Raw genomic sequence first — 20,626 nt, 5'->3', positions numbered from 1 at the left:
TTTGCAGTTTCTTCAGTTTCAATCTGCAGTTCATAACCAATAGATTGTGGTCAGAATCCACATCTGCCCCTGGAAATGTCTTACAATTTAAAACCTGGTTCCTAAATCTCTGTCTTACCATTATATAATCTATCTGATACCTATTAGTATCTCCAGGATTCTTCCAGGTATACAACCTTCTTTTATGATTCTTGAACCAAGTGTTAGCTATGATTAAGTTATGCTCTGTGCAAAATTCTACAAGGCGGCTTCCTCTTTCATTTCTTCCCCCCAATCCATATTCACCTACTATGTTTCCTTCTCTCCCTTTTCCTACTGACGAATTCCAGTCACCCATGACTATTAAATTTTCGTCTCCCTTCACTACCTGAATAATTTCTTTTATCTCGTCATACATTTCATCAATTTCTTCATCATCTGCAGAGCTAGTTGGCATATAAACTTGTACTACTGTAGTAGGCATAGGCTTTGTGTCTATCTTGGCCACAATAATGCGTTCACTATGCTGTTTTTAGTAGCTAACCCACACTCCTATTTTTTTATTCATTATTAAACCTACTCCTGCATTACCCCTATTTGATTTTGTATTTATAACCCTGTAATCACCTGACCAAAAGTCTTGTTCCTCCTGCCACCGAACTTCACTAATTCCCACTATATCTAACTTTAACCTATCCATTTCTCTTTTTAAATTTTCTAACCGACCTGCCCGATTAAGGGATCTGACATTCCACGCTCCGATCCGTAGAATGCCAGTTTTCTTTCTCCTGATAGAAAAAAACTGTGTGAAAATTGATCAATAGATGGCACTGCATGTCTCAGAGTATGTAAACGAAAACACCTGTCATGTGCACGACCCATTGAAGCCAGTATAAACATGCCGGGTATACGGATTTTCCACCTTTCGTGTCTGCAACGCTCGCTATAACTGTCTCAATGCAGGATCGCGTTCTGCTTGTAAAGCTGTATTACAAGAATGATGACAGTGCTCCAGTCGCTCTGCAGAAGTTCCGGACACTGAAGAGTTTTGAAAGAGGCATTGGTCTGATGACTGCCGTGGATCTGGAGAAAATGATTTGGAAATTCAAAAAGATGGGTTATTTTGGTGTGCAATGTGGTAGAGGGAGGAAATTAGTTGATTTGATGTCAGTGGATGCAGTGGCCACAGTAATGCAGGAGGGCATGAGTGGTGGTGTGCAAACGTGTAGTGCATGGAGAATTGCCCGAACATTGGACATACCCGTGAGCACAGTGGGTAAAATTCTACGAAACATTCTTCTTCGCTATCCATTCAAACTTACCAATGTGCACGAGTTGGTTCCTGTTGACCTGCCAGCAAGAGAGACCTTTGCTTTAGAATTTCTTGCTCATAGGGAAGTGGACAGTGATTGGCCGTGGAAGATTTTGTGGACAGATGTCAGAATTGTCAAATATGGGCAATGGAAAATCCATGCACAATTCAACCAGTACTACTACATCCCGAAAAGGTCACTGTGTGGTGTGGGTTTACGGCATCATTTATCATAGGGCCATATTTTTTCTAAGAGACAGGTACTTCTGGTCCTGTTACCTGTACTGGTAAGTGCAGTCACATCATTTCAGCTCTCCAACAGCATGGATGTGTTGGTGGGATCATTTTTATGCAATATGGCGCACCTCTGCACATTGCAAATACAGTTAAGCAGCTGCTGAAGCGCCATTTCGGAAAGGCTAGAATTATCAGCCGCATTTCCCTACAGCCTGGCTGTCCCGATCACCTGATCTTGATCCATGTGACTTCTGGTGATGGGGCTATCTGAAAGATGTGTTCAGTGTTCCGATTGCAAACTTAGTTGCATTGAAGGCACGTATTGCGCAACATATTCTGAATGTGGCCTTGGAAACACTTCGATCAATTGTGGAACATGCTGTTTCTCAATTTCAACTTGTCGCAGAAAATGTTAGACAGCATATTGAACATGTTTTGTGCCAGTCACATGGAAATTAATAATATGATTTGATTTTGATTGATACTTTTTATACAGTTTTTGGCCTCAGGACACTTAAAAACTGTTGTGGTTGATGCTTTTTATGTGATTTTTGGCCTCAGGACAATTAAAAACCGATGTGATTGATGCTTTTTATACTGTTTTCGGCCTCAGAACAATTAAAAACCAGTTTTTCTCATTTGATGCGATATGACCTTGTCGTGATGGATGGACTTACGTAACTAACAGTATCACACCTGTATACCCATGCACACTGAGTAGTACAGTTTGTTTAATGTCAAACGTACACCTAAGTCATTGTTGTATGATTCATTTGTCATTTTTAAGTGATCACTATTAAATTATGATGTTGACAGCACCACCTATTCCTACATTTTGTAACTAGGCCTATTTATTTTTCTTCTGCCATATGTTTTCCCCCTTCTCCAATAATATTCCATTGCAATTTGATCTCATTCTTACCAGTGGTGTTATTTCTACAGTGGTTTGAATGTTTAACTTTAATTATAATCACCCAGTATATTAAACATGAATGAATGTTCAGCAGATGTCATCGTCTGATATAATCGAAACTGTAGCACTTTTCACTCCATGGCTACACTGTATTTGAAGCTTTGAAATGGGTTATGAAATGAAGATGTATACAGACATTTAATGCTTAGTTTGTTTCAAAAGGACTAGTAGAATTCTTTTGAAAGTAGATATAATCTGATGAGCAATATCAAGTGAAGCAGTAGAAAAATATGGATGTTAATATCAGAGCTGTGTGGTTTGAATTCTATACTGGCAGTAATTGATGAAACTACAGTCATCTAATTCCTTATGGCTGACATCCATTTTCAGCAGATACATATTTTTAATGTTGTCAATATTGACTGATTGCCAAGTGCAAATAAATGTCCCTCTCTTATTGCACTTTTCTCATTCTTACTGAAGAGTGATAAAATGAATGTAGCTGTGATAGTTATGTGGACTACATTAGTATATTCATGGCTAGTTTTTCCCCATTGATCTCATCCTTTATTGGTAAGATTGGCTATTCAAATAATGGTGTAGCCTACATTTACATTTGTTATCTGTAAGTTTTTATTTTGTAAAATAAAACTTTCATAATATTGGTTTACTGTTTTGTGCCAGGGGAACATGGATATCAACTCCAGTGACTGTCTTGTCTACAAGATACGAAATGGTATGTTTTATGTTTATAACTGATTCATATGCTTTTTAAGACAAAAAATGTGTAAAATTGCATGTTCAGTTGCTGATTATGATGTCAATGTCGTATAGTACCTCTCCCAGTGAATATTAAAGGCTGTTAAAAGAAATGTGAGAGTGTTACAAATTACGATAAATATCTTAGCATAGTTTTTAATCCTCTCTGTGAGGGATGTGATAAACATGATTACATGTTTTATGTTATGAAAAGTGCAGACAGCAATAAATATGAACTGCAACAATGCCTCCTACCATCTTCCTTCCCACCGTGGGTGGAATTATAGGTGAAATGTACTTCCGTGAGGCATTTTTATACAAGTGAACTTGTGTATTTTTTTTGAAGTTAGTGAGGTAGTTACTTTCATGTTCCATGGATGATTTTGCGTGATAAATCATCATGATATGGAATGAGTCATTTTACATTCATATTGAAAATTAATTTGTGTGTCTGTCTGTACTCTAAACATCACCATATAATTACTTTTTTATTTTTTTCCCCTGAAATGAAAACAAGATATACAAATTGAGTTAGCAATTCCTTCCTACCACCTTTTACACATTACAAACATAGAAATTCATCTACAGAATAGGAAGAGTTCTCAAGGAGAAACTTTTTCAATTTTATCTTGCTGCCTGTTAGACATTTTATATTACTGGGTAAGTGGTCAATAATTTTTGTTGCAGCATTGTGCACTCCTTTCTGTGCTAAAGACAATGTTAATGTTGAGTAATGAATGTCATTTTTTCTTCTAGTATTGTAATTATGTACCACATTGTTCCTTTTGAACTGTAGTGGATTGTTCACAAAAACTTCTTGAAGCAATAAATATACTGTGAAGCAGTAGTCAGAATGCCCAACTCCGTAAACAGATGTCTACAAGATGATCGCTGGTGAGCACCACATATTATTCTTACAGAACATTTTTGGGCAATGAAGACCTTCTTTCTTAAAGATTGGTTACCCCAAAACATTATTCCTTATGACATTACTGAATGAAAATAAGCAAAATATGTCAACTTACTGATTTCTCTCTCCCCAAAATTTGCTATGATTCTAAGTGCAAATGTGCCTGAACTAAGTTGTTTTAGGCGTTCCAAAATGTGTTTTTCCCACTTTAAATTCTCATCAATATGGACACCTAAGAATTTTGAAGTTTCCACCCTATGTTTTATTTCATCACCGTGTGTTACACTTATCACTGGTGCTGTACCCCAGATGTGCAGAACTGAACATGATGTGTCTTTGTGAAATTCAGGGTGAGACCATTTGCAGAAAACCAGTCAGTGATACTTTTGAGAACTTTGTTCATCATTTCTTCCATTTCTGTATGTATACTGGAAGTGATTACAGTATTGGTGTCATCTGAAAAAAGAACTAATTCTGCTTGTGGTGCATTAGACAGTAGATCGTGTACACATATGAGAAACAGTAGTGGACCTAAGATTGAGACTTGGGGAACCCCATACATGATTTCTTCCCAGTCAGAATTATGTCCCTGGATTCTGTTGGTTGAATTAAGTACAACTTTCTGCTTTCTTTTGGTTAGATATGACATGATCCATTGGTTGGCTATACCATCAATCCCATACAACTTCAATTTGTCTAGGAGTGTGCTACGATTCACACAATCAAATGCCTTGGATAGGTCACAGAAAACATCTACTGGCGGTGCTATTTTGTTGTTTAATGCTCTTGTAATATCTGGCATGTGAACATGTAAATGGCTTTATCATTAGAGCAACGCTTCTGAAACCCAAACTGTGATTTGCTGAGGATATTATTGTTGCCAAGGTGAGATACTATTCTAGAATACGTCACCTCAAAAATTTTCGAAAATGATGTCAGCAGTGAAATAGGTCAGTAGTTACTGATGTCTCTCTTATCATCTTTCTTAAAGAGAGGTTTAACAATGGCATATTTTAATCTCTGGAAAAATGCCTTGAGTTAGCGATGCATTACATATTTCAGACAGTAGCAGATTTATTATATGGCAACAAATCTTTAGTGCTCTACACAGGCGCCGGCTCCATGGGGCATGAGTGGGCCCTAGACCTCTCAAAAATCAAATAATTATTATGGTAGCAACCAGGTTAACTGAAAATGAGTGGTGTGAATCATGATAGTGTTATGGTGCTGCGGGCACACTTAGAATTTTTCCCGGTGCACGAACCTTCGGGTAAAGTCTGGTGCCGGCAGGCCAGCACTGTGCCTGCAGCAACATCAAAAGGACTGGAGCAGAAGCATTTGGAACCCTCCGCCTCGTGTCACCGTGACGCTTCAAGACATTATGACGCTGCGTCTATATAGAGCCCACCCTGCTGTCGCAGTCATTCAGTGTGTATAGTTTCGTTCAGTGCATGCTGCAGATGTGTTTAGTGTTCCAGCTTTAGTGTCTAGTGGACTATTTTATATGACTATATTTTATTTGTTTACTTTAGTCTCTTAGTGTATTGTGAATTAAGTTCGCAGTGGATAAATTTGTTACCAAAAAGGCATGCTTGGAAGTTAATGATACTGCAAGTCAACCTCCAACAAATATTGTGTCGTCAATTGTTTCGTCATCTTCAGGCGAGTACCATTCACAGTCAAAACCTGGACAATCCAGTAAGGGAAGATCATTTCAGAAGTCTTGGTTGGTCAAATATACACGGCTAGAATATGGAGCATCTACCGAAAAAGTTTTTTGCAAAATCTGCAAAGAGGCAGATGCTTAAAATCTATTGCCATTTTCTTCAGAAAAAGAAGGTTTATTTACTTCCATAGGGTTTTCTAACTGGAAAAGGCTTTGGAAAAATTCAGTCTTCATGAAAATACGTTTACACACAAAGAAGGTGTTCTGAAACTAAATTCTGTCACTAACCAAAGTGTGGCCTCTCAGTTGAATGAACAGTTAGATAGTGATATGAAGAAAGGCCATTTAGCTCTTGAGACAATTTTTGCTACTGTGCAATTTCTATATTGACAAGGATTAGCAATTAGAGAGCACAAACTCCAATTTTTTTCAATTGTTGGAACTCCGAAAGAATGACATACCTGAGTTTAAAGATTGGTTAGTGCATTCGAGGTATAAGTGGATGTCCCACAATATTCAAAATGAGATCATTGATCTACTAGGAAAGTCTGTGTTGAGAAAGGTATTGGCTTCAATCAAGAAGACTGAACATTTTTCTATTATGGTTGACGAAACAAGTGATTCTTCGATTCACAAACAAGTGTCTTTTGTATTCTTACTGTCAATCATTAATGAAGACTTTATTGGCTTATATGAGACTCCCAGCACTGAATCACACTCTGTTTAGTGTTGTAAAAGATGTTTTTGCTCGTCTTGATTTGTCAATGGTTGTTTCTTGTAAACTGCTCGTTAAAACATTTGCTTGTAGTCATTAATGATTCTGATTGACTGCCACTGATGTGTATCCACACTGTAGGGCACTATGTCATTTATCCTAATTCGCTGTGCATCATGCTCATTAACATGTAGTTCAAGAATTTGGCACTAAAATGAAATGTGAAGAGGTCCATGATGATTTCCATAGCACAGTGGAAGCTGATCAGACCCCTTTTCTGGAAACATTCACCTTCTATGGTTATATACAGGGTGTCCCAGCTATCTTGTCCACCCAAAATATCTCTGGAACAATAACAGCTATTGGAAAACGACTTTCACAGGTATCAATGTAGGGCTGGGGCCCATGAATGTACATATTTGGAAACATTCTAAAACGAAAGCATATGTGTTTTTTAACACAAACTTATGTTTTTTTAAATGGACTTCCTATATTTTTTCTTCAGCAATCCATAGCATGACAAAGCACATACACAATGGCATTGATTGCATCGCAATATTCCCATTACATCCCGAGATATTGAGAGGCGAAGTTGACGCTTGAAACACCCGACATGCGCTGCTAGCGCACGTCTTGAGGCTCAGGCGTGAACCCCATGCTGCCCGTAATCGCAATGTGATTAACATGTGTAATCCCACCTCCATACTTATCAAGAGGTCCAAAACGAATAATACGGTCTGCTTCCATCAACTCTCATAAGCACATAATGGTTTTCCTCTTGCACGTTTTATGTATCTACGCACACAATATGAACCAGTACCGATCGGTGTACACCCGTCAGGTTGTCTTATTTATCCTGCACACCCAAAATAAGGTTTATCTAATGCGTTATATGATCCATTGTGCCTGTCGCGCAGGGCCTGGCTCTACCTAGTAAAGTGTCCAACGTAGTTCCCACTACTGCCACAGTTACCACTTCGCCTTGTTTATGATTTGTGACCCAGGCAAACTCCTGTACTCCACCACCCTCCGAGCATCCCATTTGTTGTTGCTTTGGCGTGCAGTACACCGCTTGCCAGTGTAGTCGTGCATCAGAGTAATCTAGTGACGGCACGGAGGTAGAACACATTGTGAATAAACGTTGTGTTGTGGAACTTATACCGTACAGTATAATGTACACACATGAAAATATGGTAGAAATGCTGCTGATCTATGGAGAATGTACGTTGACGGGAAATACGTTATGAGATTGCTTGTTTGTTGATAGTACTGTTAGCAAACATTATGATTATTAAGTTAATATGTCTGTTTTCTACCTTACTCTACATACCTGTACTACACCCCGTTGTAGGTGGACAAAATGCTGTTCAGGCAGAACGACTGTACAGAAGACGATTCCCTGACATGCCATCGCCTTCACGCCGGATGTTTGGTCATCTCACATCTCGTCTATGTGAAACGGGAAGCTTATACCCAAGACCTTGACATCGTCCTAGAACACGCACTGATGAATGTGCTGAAGTTGCTGTGCTCGCTACCATAGCTGTGAATCCTCAAATCAGCACACGTCAAATTGAACGTGAAGTTGGTGTGTCGAAATCAAGTGCACAGCGTATTCTTAAGCGTCATAAATTTCATCCTTACCATGTTCATTTACACCAGGATCTTCATGGAAATGACTTCCGCAATAGGGTAACATTTTGTCGGTGGGCTCAGCAAAAACTTCTGACTAATCCAAATTTTTTTGCAGATGTTCTCTTTACCGACGAGGCATCATTGTCCAACAAAGGAATTGTCAATATTAGGGATATGCATTATTGGTCTGCAGACAATCCAAAATGGTTCCGTTAGGTAGAGCATCAACGTCCATGGAAAGTTAATGTTTGGTGTGGGATTATTGGCGATACCATTATCGGACCTTTCTTTATAAATGGCATCCAAAATGGCAGACAATACTCCAGATTTATACGACACAATCTTCCTGTTCTCTTGGACACTGTCCTCTGAACCGGAGAATGGTCATGTTGTATCAGCATGACGGATGCCCTGCACATAATACCTTACGAGCACGATGACTTCTGAACCGTAAGTTCCCTGGTAGGTGGATTGGACAAGGTGGCCCAGTTAGGTGGCCTGCCCGATCTCTGGACCTTACACCGCTGGATTATTTTCTTTGGGGAGCAGTGAAGGATGCTGTTTACCAACATGAACCAACAATACCAGAGGACATGAGGCAACGCATTATTGATGCTTGTACAGCCATCAAAGAGGAAACAGTAGCACGAAGTAGGGCATCCTTCATCTGCAGAGTGACCCTATGTATGCAAGCCAATGGGCATCACTTTGAGCATGAGATGTGAACGCTATGTTTGGTATGTAGTGCTGGTATCACAGTGGAAGTTTCTACAAAGGGCCATTTTACCCTATGATGTTAAGAAACATTTGTTTGCAACAATTTGTCATTTAACGCATTAGATAAACATAACATTGATAATTATGTGATAATAAAACTAATTGGTTAAACATGTTTACTTTCATCTTCTATGTCCTACCTGAACTTCCCAAATCAAAACATTTTTACCTAAACAACGGTAAAACTTTTAGTCCACTTGCTCGTTTCACTAAAACCATCAACATGAAGTTTACTATTACGAGTGAATGATTAACTGTCACTTGCACTAGATCTACAGTAAAGTTAAGTTTTAATGTTGAACGGCATTACCTTTTTAGTAACGGATTAACGATAAGCAAAGTTAACTTTGTGACTAACGTTGCGGTACACAGATATGTTACAGAACCGCATCACCCCTAGCCTATGGGATAAATACCTGCTGAAATGTACGATGTTAATGCAGGATGGCAGCAGACCGTATTATTCGTTTCGGACCTCTTGATAAGTATGGAAGTGTGATTACGCATGTCAATCACATCGCGATTACGGGCAGCATGGGGTTCATGCCTGAGCCTCAGGACGTGCGCTAGCAGCGCATGTCGGGCGTTTCAAGCGTCAACTTTGCATCTTAATATCTCAGGATGTAATGGGAATATTGCGATCCAAGCCTCAGGACGTGCGCTAGCAGTGCATGTCGGGTGTTTCAAGCGTCAACTTTGCGTCTTAATATCTCAGGATGTAATGGGAATATTGCGATTCAATCAACGCCATTGTGTATGTGCTTTGTCATGCTATGGATTGCTGAAGATAAAATATAGGAGGTCCATTAAAAAAAAAAACATAAATTTGTGTTAAAAAACACATACGCTTTCGTTTTAGAATGTTTCCAAATATGTACATTCATGGGCCCCAGCCCTATATTGATACCGGTGAAAGTCGTTTTCCAATAGCTGTTATTGTTCCAGAGATATTTTGGGTGGACAAGATAGCTGGGACACCCTGTATATAGTACAAGACGTCCCAAAAAAAAAAAAAAAAAAAAAAAAAAAAAAAAGTCCCAGTTTATATGTATATTATAACAGTTTAATTTAGACTGGTTTTTTACAACAAATTATAGATCAAATTGATGGTAAACAAACCTTGTTTTTCTTACAAATGTTCAGTGTGTGCACTTTTAGTCACACGGTATACATACAACCTAAAGTCCAATTCTTCTCTCACTTTGGTTAACAAGTTCAGAGTGATGGAAGATATAACCTCATCAGTTATGTGTCTCAGCTCTGGTAAATTAGTACATAGTGGTGGAATGTAGTCAAAATCTTTCATAAAGCCCCAAAGGAAAAATAAGTCCCATGACCTGATGTCACGTGAGTGTGGAGGCCAGTGGAATAAAACTCTGTCCCATTGATCATTATTTCCAATCCAACGGTCAGGGATTTCGATGTTCAGCCACTCTTTTACAAAGATATTCGAATGGGGAGGGGATTCATGTTGTCGCCAAATAAAGTTTTTGGGTTCACCTTCTACATGTGGAAAGAGTCACACTTGCAACATATGTAGGTAAGCCACCCCTTTTATGGTAGCTTCAGCAGAGGTGAGAGGGGTTTCAGTGGTCTGTATACTTGAATTTGAGGCCGTGCAGAAAAAATTTAATTTTGGAGAATCTGTTTGATATTGTAAAAGTTCATGAGAATGATCTGACCCCCAGGTATGAACATTATGGGTATTTACCTTCCCACTTAGATGAAAAGTTGCCTCATCATTGAACACTAGCAGTCAAGAAGGTTATCCTCCCACTGCAATGCTTCACTTCAGGGCTTGCTCTCCAAACAGAATTCTAGAGACGTCAATGGTAAGATGCTCTGACATTGTCGTCATCCTTCTCAGACACTTTTGGTCATCACATGCTTTTCCCCTTACACACACATCTTGACTGTATACCAGCGACAAATGTTTTTGCTACTTTGGGGGATAACAGTTAAACTTTAAACGAAACACACAGTAAACTGAAATTACAGATTCACTCTTAGCAAACTGGAGAACACAAAAAGCTGTACACTATGGAGTCACTATTATGTGTATGGGGTGTTATGAATGGGAAAACAACAAAGCAATTCTCAGGCATGTGCTTATCTAAAACTTTGAGTTTCTCTTTAGTTGTGGTCTTGTACCAACACCCTCCAATGCTTCCCATTGATACTACTAAAATTTAAAAGAATAACATTTTTTTATGGACATCCTTTACTTTGTTGCTTTATTGACAGTAGTGAAGAAAGCTGATATCATGACAACAGCATTTCATTAGAAAACACACACATGTAGAAACAAAGTACTAACCTGTTGTATTTACTTCCTCTTGTATCTGAATTCCTTTTTTGTTTTCAGTTCCTCACTTCATCTTACGTTTGTCCTCCCTCTTTCATTCCTCCAGTTTCTATTTTGTCCTTTGGCGTGTCATGATGGTATTTTTTATTTTTTGTATTCAGTATAGTCTGCGGTCCATACTCATTCTTGGCATTTAATTGTTATCTAATGAATTCATTGTCACAATAACTCTACTGTTATCGTTCCACCATTATTGATTATAACATCATCAGTATTTATATTAGTCTTAAACTTTTATACAGCCTAACTGTAACGTATACAGGGCAGACAACATAAAACTTATCCAAAAATATTTATAAAACTGATACTGAATTGATCCTTCTAAATGAACAGGAGAACTGCTACCATAAAAAATGTTGAAAAATGTGATTTCGATGCACCAACTGGTTGCTGCCACATGTCTGGACATGGATATCTCCTACATGCTCTGTTGAGAGTATTTTGTTGTCATTATGTTTGAGTAAGTGAGAGGAGCAGACATATTTAGTGATCAGTTGAATGTAACACAAAGTGGTGCTCATGAAAAAACAGCACACATTCATTTTCTTGTGTTATGCAAAGCACAGTTCATAGTAAATGTGTGTGTAACTTCTTGTCCAAGAGTTCAGCACTATACCCATACACCAAAAGGGGCAAACATGTATCAGCTGTGTGGATGCCACCCATATCCAGTACAGGCACAGGTTTTCCATTCACTGAAATGTGTGTTCCCACATGCTGCAAGACTGCTGGCTGTAGGATAGCCATAGTAGTTTATATGTTGACATCTAAATACAACAGGAGTTGATTAACAATTGTACCTTTATTGAACATGTGGCAGGACCATCAGATACTAGTTGTTGGAACTGTCATGAAGAACTGATAGGGCATACCAGCAAGCTTCATAACGAGGAAGCTGAAGCAAAATGAATTTTTGAGAAAGGGTCCTATTGTAGTGTTCAAATGGAAAAATAAACATGATGTATATTTCTTCTCTGCAAAATATCAGGTGACAACCAAAGAAGTTCCCATATATTCAAAAGGGGGTTTTATAACAACAATTAACCCAAACATTGTCATAGATTTTAACATGAACAAAGCTGGTGTGGAATGTGTCAATCAACTTTACAGATATTACCCATTCGCAAGCAAAACAATGAATTGACAAAAACAACTTCGCTTTCACAATTTCCTAACATCTGCTGTTGATGGTTTTATTTTGTACAAGAATGTCACGAAGCAAAATATATGTCTGGTGGAGTGCTTAAAAAAAGTTGTCATTGACTTGGTAGCAGCAAGAGAAGAAATTTGATCATTGGAATTAACACCAACCACTAGCCCAAATAGAAATTCTGGCCACCATTCTACAGAAAAGGTGCCACCCACAGCCAACAGAATTAACATAATATGATACTGTGAAGTTTGCTGTAACAAAGGAAATAAAGGGACTGGAAAGCGGATAAGAAAAGAAAGTAGATGGGGGACAAACACTGCAGTGTTGGACTTCATGTACCACAGTGTTTTCAAGACTACCATTTGGAAATAAATTGTGTACACATCACATGTAAACATTTTTTTAGTACAAAAAACAGCTGGCATCTGCAAAGTAATTTCGTGTTTGTTTTTATGTCTGCTTGAAGTCTTTGTGAGCAAATGTAAAACCTTTCCTGGGGAGTAACTCTTTCTGATGTGAATACATATATAAGCAAGCATATTTCCTAATCTATAAAATATGGGTTTTAAAATGATGCTAGATGTGTGCATCTAAGATGCTTGACTGTTGTGTAATTATTCTTTAAATCTGGTAGAAAATCACCGGTACACCTATGCGATCAAAGATGAAGAGATAGCAGCGTTGAATGTGTTAAGACTGGAAGTGTTTTGGCTCAACCTACAGCAAAGTCTGCAAGCAAAACTTTAGTGGCAGAATACCATGAAATGGGCTATATAGTGGAAAAGGCCCATTATGTTTACTAATAAGTGTCAGTACCATGTTAGTTTGCCCCCCATGAACGGTGGACCTTACCGCTGGTGGGGAGGCTTGTGTGCATCAGTGATACAGACAGCCATACCGTACATGCATCCACAACAGAGGTATATGTGTTGAGAGGACAGACAAATGTGTTGTTCCTGAAGAGGGGCAGCAGCCTTTTAGCAGTTGCAGGGGCAACAGTCCGGATGACTGACTGATCTGGTCTTGTAACATCAACCAAAACGGCCTTACGCTGATGCTACTGTGAATGGCTGAAAGCAAGGGGAAACTACAGTCATAATTTTTCCTGAGGGCATGCTGTGTGGTTAAATGATGATAGCATCCTCGTGGGTAAAGTATTCCAGAGGTAAAATAGTCCCCTTTTTGGATCTCTGGGCTGAGGCTACTCAGGACGTCGACGTTATCAGGAGAAACAAAACTGCTGTTCTACGGATCAGTGTGTGGAATGTCAGGTCCCTTAATCAGGCAGGTAGGTTAGAAAATTTAAAAAGGAAAATCGATAGGTTAAAGTTGGGCAAAGCAGAAATTAGTCGAGTTCGGTGGCAGGAGGGAGAGGACTTCTAGTCAAGTGTATACAGGGTTACAAATACAAAATCAAATAGGGGTAATGCAGGAATAGGTTTAATAATGAATAAAAAAAATAGGAATGTGGATAAGCTACTATGAACAGCATAGTGAATACATTTTTGTAGCCAAGGTAGACATGAAGTCCACACCCATTACAGCAGTACAAGTTTATATGCCAACTAGCTCCACAAGTGAGGAGGAGGTAGAGGAAATGTATGATGAGATAAAAGAAATCATTCAGATAGTTATGAGCACCAAAAATTTAATAGTCGTGGGGGATTGGAATTTGATTGTAGGAAAAGGAAGAGAAGGAAAAGTTGTAGGTGAATATGGACTAGGGGAAACGAATGACAGAGGAAGCTGCCTCATAGAATTTTTTCACACAGCATAATTTAATCATAGCTAAAACTTGGTTTAACAATCATGAGAGAGAAGGTTGTATATGTGGAAGAGATCTGGAGACACTGGAAGGTTTCAGATTGATTATATTATGGTTAGACAGAGATTTAGAAATCAGATTTCAAATTGTTAAGACATTTCCAGGGGCAGATGTGGACTCTGACCACAATTTATTGGTTGTGAACTGCAGATTAAAACTGAATAAGCTGCAAAAAGGCAGGAATTTAAGGAGATGGGACTTGGATAAACTGAAACAATCAGAGGTTGTAAACGGTTTCAGAGGGCGCACTGGAGAATGATTGACAAGAACAGGGGAAAGGATTACAGTAGAGGAAGAATGAGTAGCTTTGAGAGATGAAATAGTGAAGGCAGCAGAGGATCAAGTAAGTAAAAGAACAAGGGCTAGTAGAAATCTGTGAGTAACACAAGAGATACTGAATTTAATTGATGAAAGGAGAAAATATAAAAATACAACAAATGAGGCAGGTGAAAGAGAATACAAACGTCTAAAAAATGAGATCGACAAGAAGTGCAAAATGGCTAAGCAGGAATGGCTGGAGGACAAATGTAAAAATGTAAAGGCATATGTCACTAGGGGTAAGACAGATACTGCCTAGAAGAAAATTAAAGAGACCTTTGGAGAAAAGAGATCCATCTGTATGAATATCAAGAGCTCAGATGGAAAGCCAATCCCAGGCAAAGAAGGGAAAGCAGAAAGCTGGAAGGAGTATATAGAGAGTCTATGCAAGGGACATGTACTTGAGGGCAGTATTATGGAAATAGTATATGGAATGCAGTTGAATTAAATCAGGTGATGCTGAGAGAATAAGATTAGGAAATGAGACACTTACAGTAGTAAATGAGTTTTGGTATTAGGGAAGCAAAATAACTGATGAAGGTCAAAGTAGGGAGACTGGCAGTGGCAGAAAAAGCATTTGTGAAAAAAAGAAATTTGTTAACATTGAGTATAGGTTCAAGTGTCAGGAAGTCCTTTCTGAAACTATTTGCTAGGAGTATAGCCATGTATGGTAGTGAAATATGGATGATAAAGGTTAAATAAAAAGAGAATAGAAGCTTTTGAAATGTGGTGCCACAAAAGAATGCTGAAGATAAGATGGGTAGATATTATAACTAATGAATTGGTACTGAATAGAATTGGGGAGAAGAGAAATTTGTGGTTCAACCTGATTAAAAGAAAGGATCGATTGGTAGGATATGTTCTGAGGCATCAAGGGATCACCAATTTAGTGCTGGAGGAAATAGAATGTGTGTGTGTGTGTGTGTGTGTGTGTGTGTGTGTGTGTGTGTGTGTGTGTGTGTGTGTCAGGAGGGGGGGGGGCGAATTGTAGAGGGAGACCAAGAGATAAATACAGTAAGCAGATTCAGAGGGATGTAGGTTGCAGTAGTTATTCAGACATTAACAGGCTTGCACAGGATAGAGTATCACCGAGAGCTGCATCAAACCAGTCTTTGGACTGAAGACCACAACAACAGCAACAACAACAATAACATCAAGTTAGTGTTACTGTAAAAAATTTCTGGACCAGTTTATTTTTGCTCAGCCCTTATAATTTGTTTTTACACACCTGTTGTATGTAAAATTTATGGTGTAGCACACACATCATTACTGGCCCTATGTGTGTGAGTTGTGCTTGTGTAAATGTGTGCAAGTTTTGTTGTCCATGTTTGAGGAAGAACTTAGTCCAGTAGCTGAATTTTATCCAGCATTCTTTTTCATTGTGCCTGCCTGGCATTCAATGGTCCCACTTTGTGGTGAGTAGCACTTATCATTTCATGTTGTTGTTAATTTAATATTTAGACATGTTACTATGTTCTCCACACATCGTGTTAGTAAATGAGTATTCCAGTTATGCAATTTTTGTAATAACTTCTAAGCATTAGAGTGTGTGCTAAATGTAAGACCTTTCGTAGCTTGTTTCATGATGTATATAGTGATAAAATGTGAAGCATGCATGGTTAAATGTAAAAGAGGGTCTTGTGCACTAGTCTTGTAATAAAAAGTAAAGGAAGCTAGTTTTGCAAGGGTAATAATAATGACATTAATAATTATGGAGTAAAAAAAAATCTGAGTGAGTTTTACCACCTTTTAATTAATATCTGCTTTAATTTCTTATTAAATTGATTTCCATTTAGTTGCTTTATATCAGGAAGCAAGCTGTGAGTACACCATTAGTAAATTATTCTTAAGGAAATGGTCCTTACAGGATTGTTGTTTACCTATGTTAACAATTATTCTACCTGCTCTCTTCTGAAGCTTAAAACCCCTCCATATCGACAGCAGTTGTGCCGCCAGAAATCTCAGTACCACATTGTAGTAAATTAATTTGTAGTAGGTTTGTTTAAGGGTAGGAGAAGTTGTTATGGTTGAGAAACATTTAGTCATTAAAATCTTGCAACCAATATTGTTACATATGTAGCTCATATGCCTTTTCCATGTAAGATGCTCAACCACCACAATACCTAAAATTTATGTTTATCAGCTTGTATACTTAAAAACATTGATTCAGAATTTATGTCCGCTTGGGGTGGATTATAATTTAAGAAATATTTCTTCATGATCATTGAATCATTATTAAGTGAAATTACTGACAAGGTTTTCTGTGATCAAATTCTGTTTATTGATTTGCGTTACTAACTGATCAGTACAGCCCCATGTAATATGTGGTGCATCATCAGCATAGTTCACTAACTTCAAGTTTGATAGCTGTGTTATGTCATAAATATACACAAGAAACAAAATGGCTCGAAGCTGTTTCCCCACTGCGCCATGTAACTTAGAATCCTCGGTGATGATTTCCATATTATGATCTCCTCTTCGTTTTTATAATATAGTTTAACGTAATATTTTCTACCACTAAGAAAAGAATTTAACCTATTCAGTGCTTCTCCTCTGTTACCAGAAGTCTCTAATTTCCATAAGAGTACTGAAAGCCTTCAACAAATGTAGAAAAGTCTGAATGGCTTTGTTCCCTTTATTGAGTCTGTTCAACACTTCATGGAAATAAGTTGCTACTACTGTTACTGTAAAATATGTTTTTTGTAATCCATGGTGCGAATTGTTTAGTATGCTAAATATACTGCAGTCTGTCGTCCATGATCAGCATGAATTTGCCCCCCCCCCCCCCCCCTCCTCACCCCCACAGACTGATGGACCAAAATACGATGACCAGCTGTTCAATAGTGTACTGGTTCACATTTGGAACACATCACAGCAGTGATTCTACATGACATGGATACAACAAGTTCCTGCACAGGTGACTTCATTCTCGTAAATTAAAGGCCAGTGATTTGTTACTATGAAGAGAGTGCTCGAGATTATCCCAGATGGGTTCCATCGTGTTCAGATCAGGCGAATTTGATGGCCAAGGCATCACTCTTGAGATCACTATCACATCCTTCAAACCACTGAAACTTGATTGTAGCCTTCTGGTACAGTCAGTTATCCTCCACAGCTGTCATGGTGTCTTTGATTCCTTCTTCAGCTCACATGTAATCAAAGACAATGTCCCCCATAGCATAATACTGTCCCAGCAGTCAGGTCCAGTGTATGTTCTGTGTAGTCATGTGCCTAGATGACCAGGACCAGTTTGAGAAAATTTTTCCACATAGGCGACTTATCATTTGATGACCCCCTCCTCCCCCCTTTTCTCTCTTTCCCTCGTACACTTTCACCCCTGTCAGTTTTTGCTACTAATAGTGACATGTTCTGAATGTAAATCACACAGATGTGGCACATCTAATACCTCTCTCACGCTTGATGCCCCAAGCGGCATCTTGAGTCACTTGGGCCATAAACTGGCCAGCAGATAATTCCTATTCAGACATGACCACCAACCTGCTGTAACAAGAAACATGGTTCATCAAACCAGGTGACACTTTTTCATTGATTCTTGGTCTAATCTCGATGATCCCATGCTCACTGCATTAGTAATTGACAGTGCTGTTGGGTTAATATGGGAACATGCATGGATTGCCTGCTGTGGAACCCCATGTTCAACAATGTGTGCTGAACAGTGTGCTCCTAAACAATTTTGCCTGTGATAGCATTGTACTCCGTTATCATATCTGCCACAGATCACTGCCTGTCCTGCTTTATAGAGTGGGAAATCCTATGAATTCCACATTCTATGCTGAGGTGTGAATATCCACCTTCTAGCCTACTTGTGGGTTCACTGTACTTCAACCACTTTCAACAGGTACTCAGAACAGTAAAATTTAAACAGTCAGATAGCTTTGCTGTTTGCTAGATGTTCATTCCCAAGTACAAGGCCATAACTATCTGCACTTCGTCAAAGTTGTTTATGTCAGTGGATGTACCCATTTGTGGCCCCATTGTTGCTAGAATGTTCTCCACTCTGCTATGTTACACTTACATAATATCTTTTAAGTGTAAGGTGTGTACAATGCCAACAGGTGTCATTCAGTCTTGTGGTGGGCAGTGGTCATAATGTTCTGGCTCATCGGTGTGAGTCCTTCATACCTCTCTGTAAATTTATAATTTTTTGAAGGAAGGTTAAGATTCTGTAGATTATCTGATTTCATTAACAATTTTAACATTGGCTTTAAGTGATTAAAACTGTAGTTTAATGTTACACAGATATTTCCTTGATTTTCAATAACATGAATTCGCATTCCTGCTGACAGTTTTCTTGCAAGAACCTCTAAGTTTTTTATGGTAAGTTTATCATTTATAAATGCAAATGTCACTCTGTGGCACTGTTTCATGATCTTTACCAATCTCCTTGACTAGAACTCTGTTACCCAGGAGAGAGTTTTCAATAGTTTTTACCAGTAATCCTTTCCTGTGTATATTTGTACCAACATGGTCACTGCAAGTCTGTGCATCAGGTGCTTTTGTTGGTGACAAGGCTATATGGATATATTTATAGCAGTAAAACATGTCAGAAAACCTAAGATAATTTTCATTGTAGCTTAAAGAATCCATGTACATTCCTCCTATTATTATTATTATTATCATCATCATCCTTTTTTGTTTGTTAGTTGAGAGTTTATGCAGAAGCTCTTCTAATGGATTACTGGGAAGTTTTTAGAGTATTTCTGCTGTTTCATCTAAGTTACTTAATATGTCACATGTGAAACATTTAAAATATTCCACGTTTTACTGATGTGAAGGTTTTATACTGAATTTTTGCTTGCTACATGTTACTTTTTTGTTGTTAACTCTGTTCTCAAACTTTTTTTTTTCTTTTGAAGTTTCAGAATGTGATTCCTTCAAATTTGATGGCAACATGAATGAAAGGGAATTAGGCTCAGTACGTTTGCATCCAGTTGTAATAAACTTCTCTTCAAATCTCAATATGTCTTTCATCAATGTGAAATGGACAAGTGAGTATTTTGATGAAATGCAGTTAACGTAGTAGTATTAGTGGAGTGTTGTGTGTAAATTTAGTAATGACTGCATGGATGGCTTCAGAAATATGTCACATTTTGAGCAGTTATTCCTTTGTCCGAGTTTGACAGTAATCCACAACAGGAGTAATGCAGAGTGAATAAAATATGCTGCACTTGAAGGTCTACATATGGTCCCTCAACCAGGTTCAAGGCAAAAGTTTGTCTAGCAAAATCGGATCAGGTGCATTTTGAAAACATGTCTATGAAAACAAGAACCTGGGAACCTTGTCACACTGCACAGCACATTGGAATGTACAGAAGAACATTTATCAGCCCACACTATCATACCAGTCATTGTAGCTCACTGAGTAGATTGCTAGGACATCAAACCCACATCCACTGCAGAGCTGTGGTTTGAATCCTTGTCAAGATCATTTTTATTCTTTAGACGCATGTTCCCTAGTTCTCATTGTTTGAAAGCAGGAGATCATTTTGTCAATGACAGTGGCCTATTATGTGACAGTGGAATCAATCAAACTGCATGCATGTGTCTACTGTTTGTGCAGTGCATGACTAAAACTGGGTTGGTCGGAATACAACAGACATGCCACCTGTGAATGTGGCTTTGAGGCATGCTTTGGAATAAACTTGTGGGCTGGAATCATGGGAGGAGTGCTTTTGGTTCCCTACCTATTGCTTGACAAGTTGAATGTGCCCCTGTATCATATCTTTCTTTGCAATAATTTGCCTGACACATTAGAAAATATTCCACTTGGTGTTCAGTGACAGTTGCATTTCCAGCATGACGGTGCACTGCCACATTTTGGAACAAATATGTGTAACTAAATGAAGTGTTTCCCATGAAATATGGTAGCTGTGGAGATCCAGTGTTCTTGCTTCCATGTTCCCCAAAACTTAATCTACTAGATTTTTATTTGTGGGTACACTTAAAGGAACAAGTTTATAGTACTCCACCCATGTACGGGAACAACCTAATAGATCGCATGCATACGTTTTTGGCAATGGTGGGTGCAGATGTGTTGCATA

The 20,626-nt window shown here is 38.4% G+C and overlaps 1 protein-coding gene across 2 annotated transcripts in view; it reads left to right on the top strand.

Annotated features, from left to right (window-relative positions):
- The window catches only part of LOC124776753, a 162,759-nt gene that overhangs the window by 15,581 nt on the left and 126,552 nt on the right, over nt 1–20,626 (top strand). For both annotated transcript variants that reach the window (XM_047251881.1, XM_047251880.1), the window contains exons 2-3: nt 3,126–3,177; nt 19,442–19,573. In XM_047251881.1, coding sequence (XP_047107837.1) covers nt 3,126–3,177; nt 19,442–19,573 — 184 coding nt within the window. The remainder of the gene's footprint in view (nt 1–3,125; nt 3,178–19,441; nt 19,574–20,626) is intronic.

The sequence above is a fragment of the Schistocerca piceifrons genome, chromosome 2 (genome assembly GCF_021461385.2).
Source record: "Schistocerca piceifrons isolate TAMUIC-IGC-003096 chromosome 2, iqSchPice1.1, whole genome shotgun sequence".
Classification (NCBI taxonomy): Eukaryota; Metazoa; Arthropoda; class Insecta; order Orthoptera; family Acrididae; genus Schistocerca; species Schistocerca piceifrons.
The sequence above is the reverse complement of the archived record's forward strand: the minus strand, read 5'-3'. Positions and strand labels throughout refer to the sequence as shown.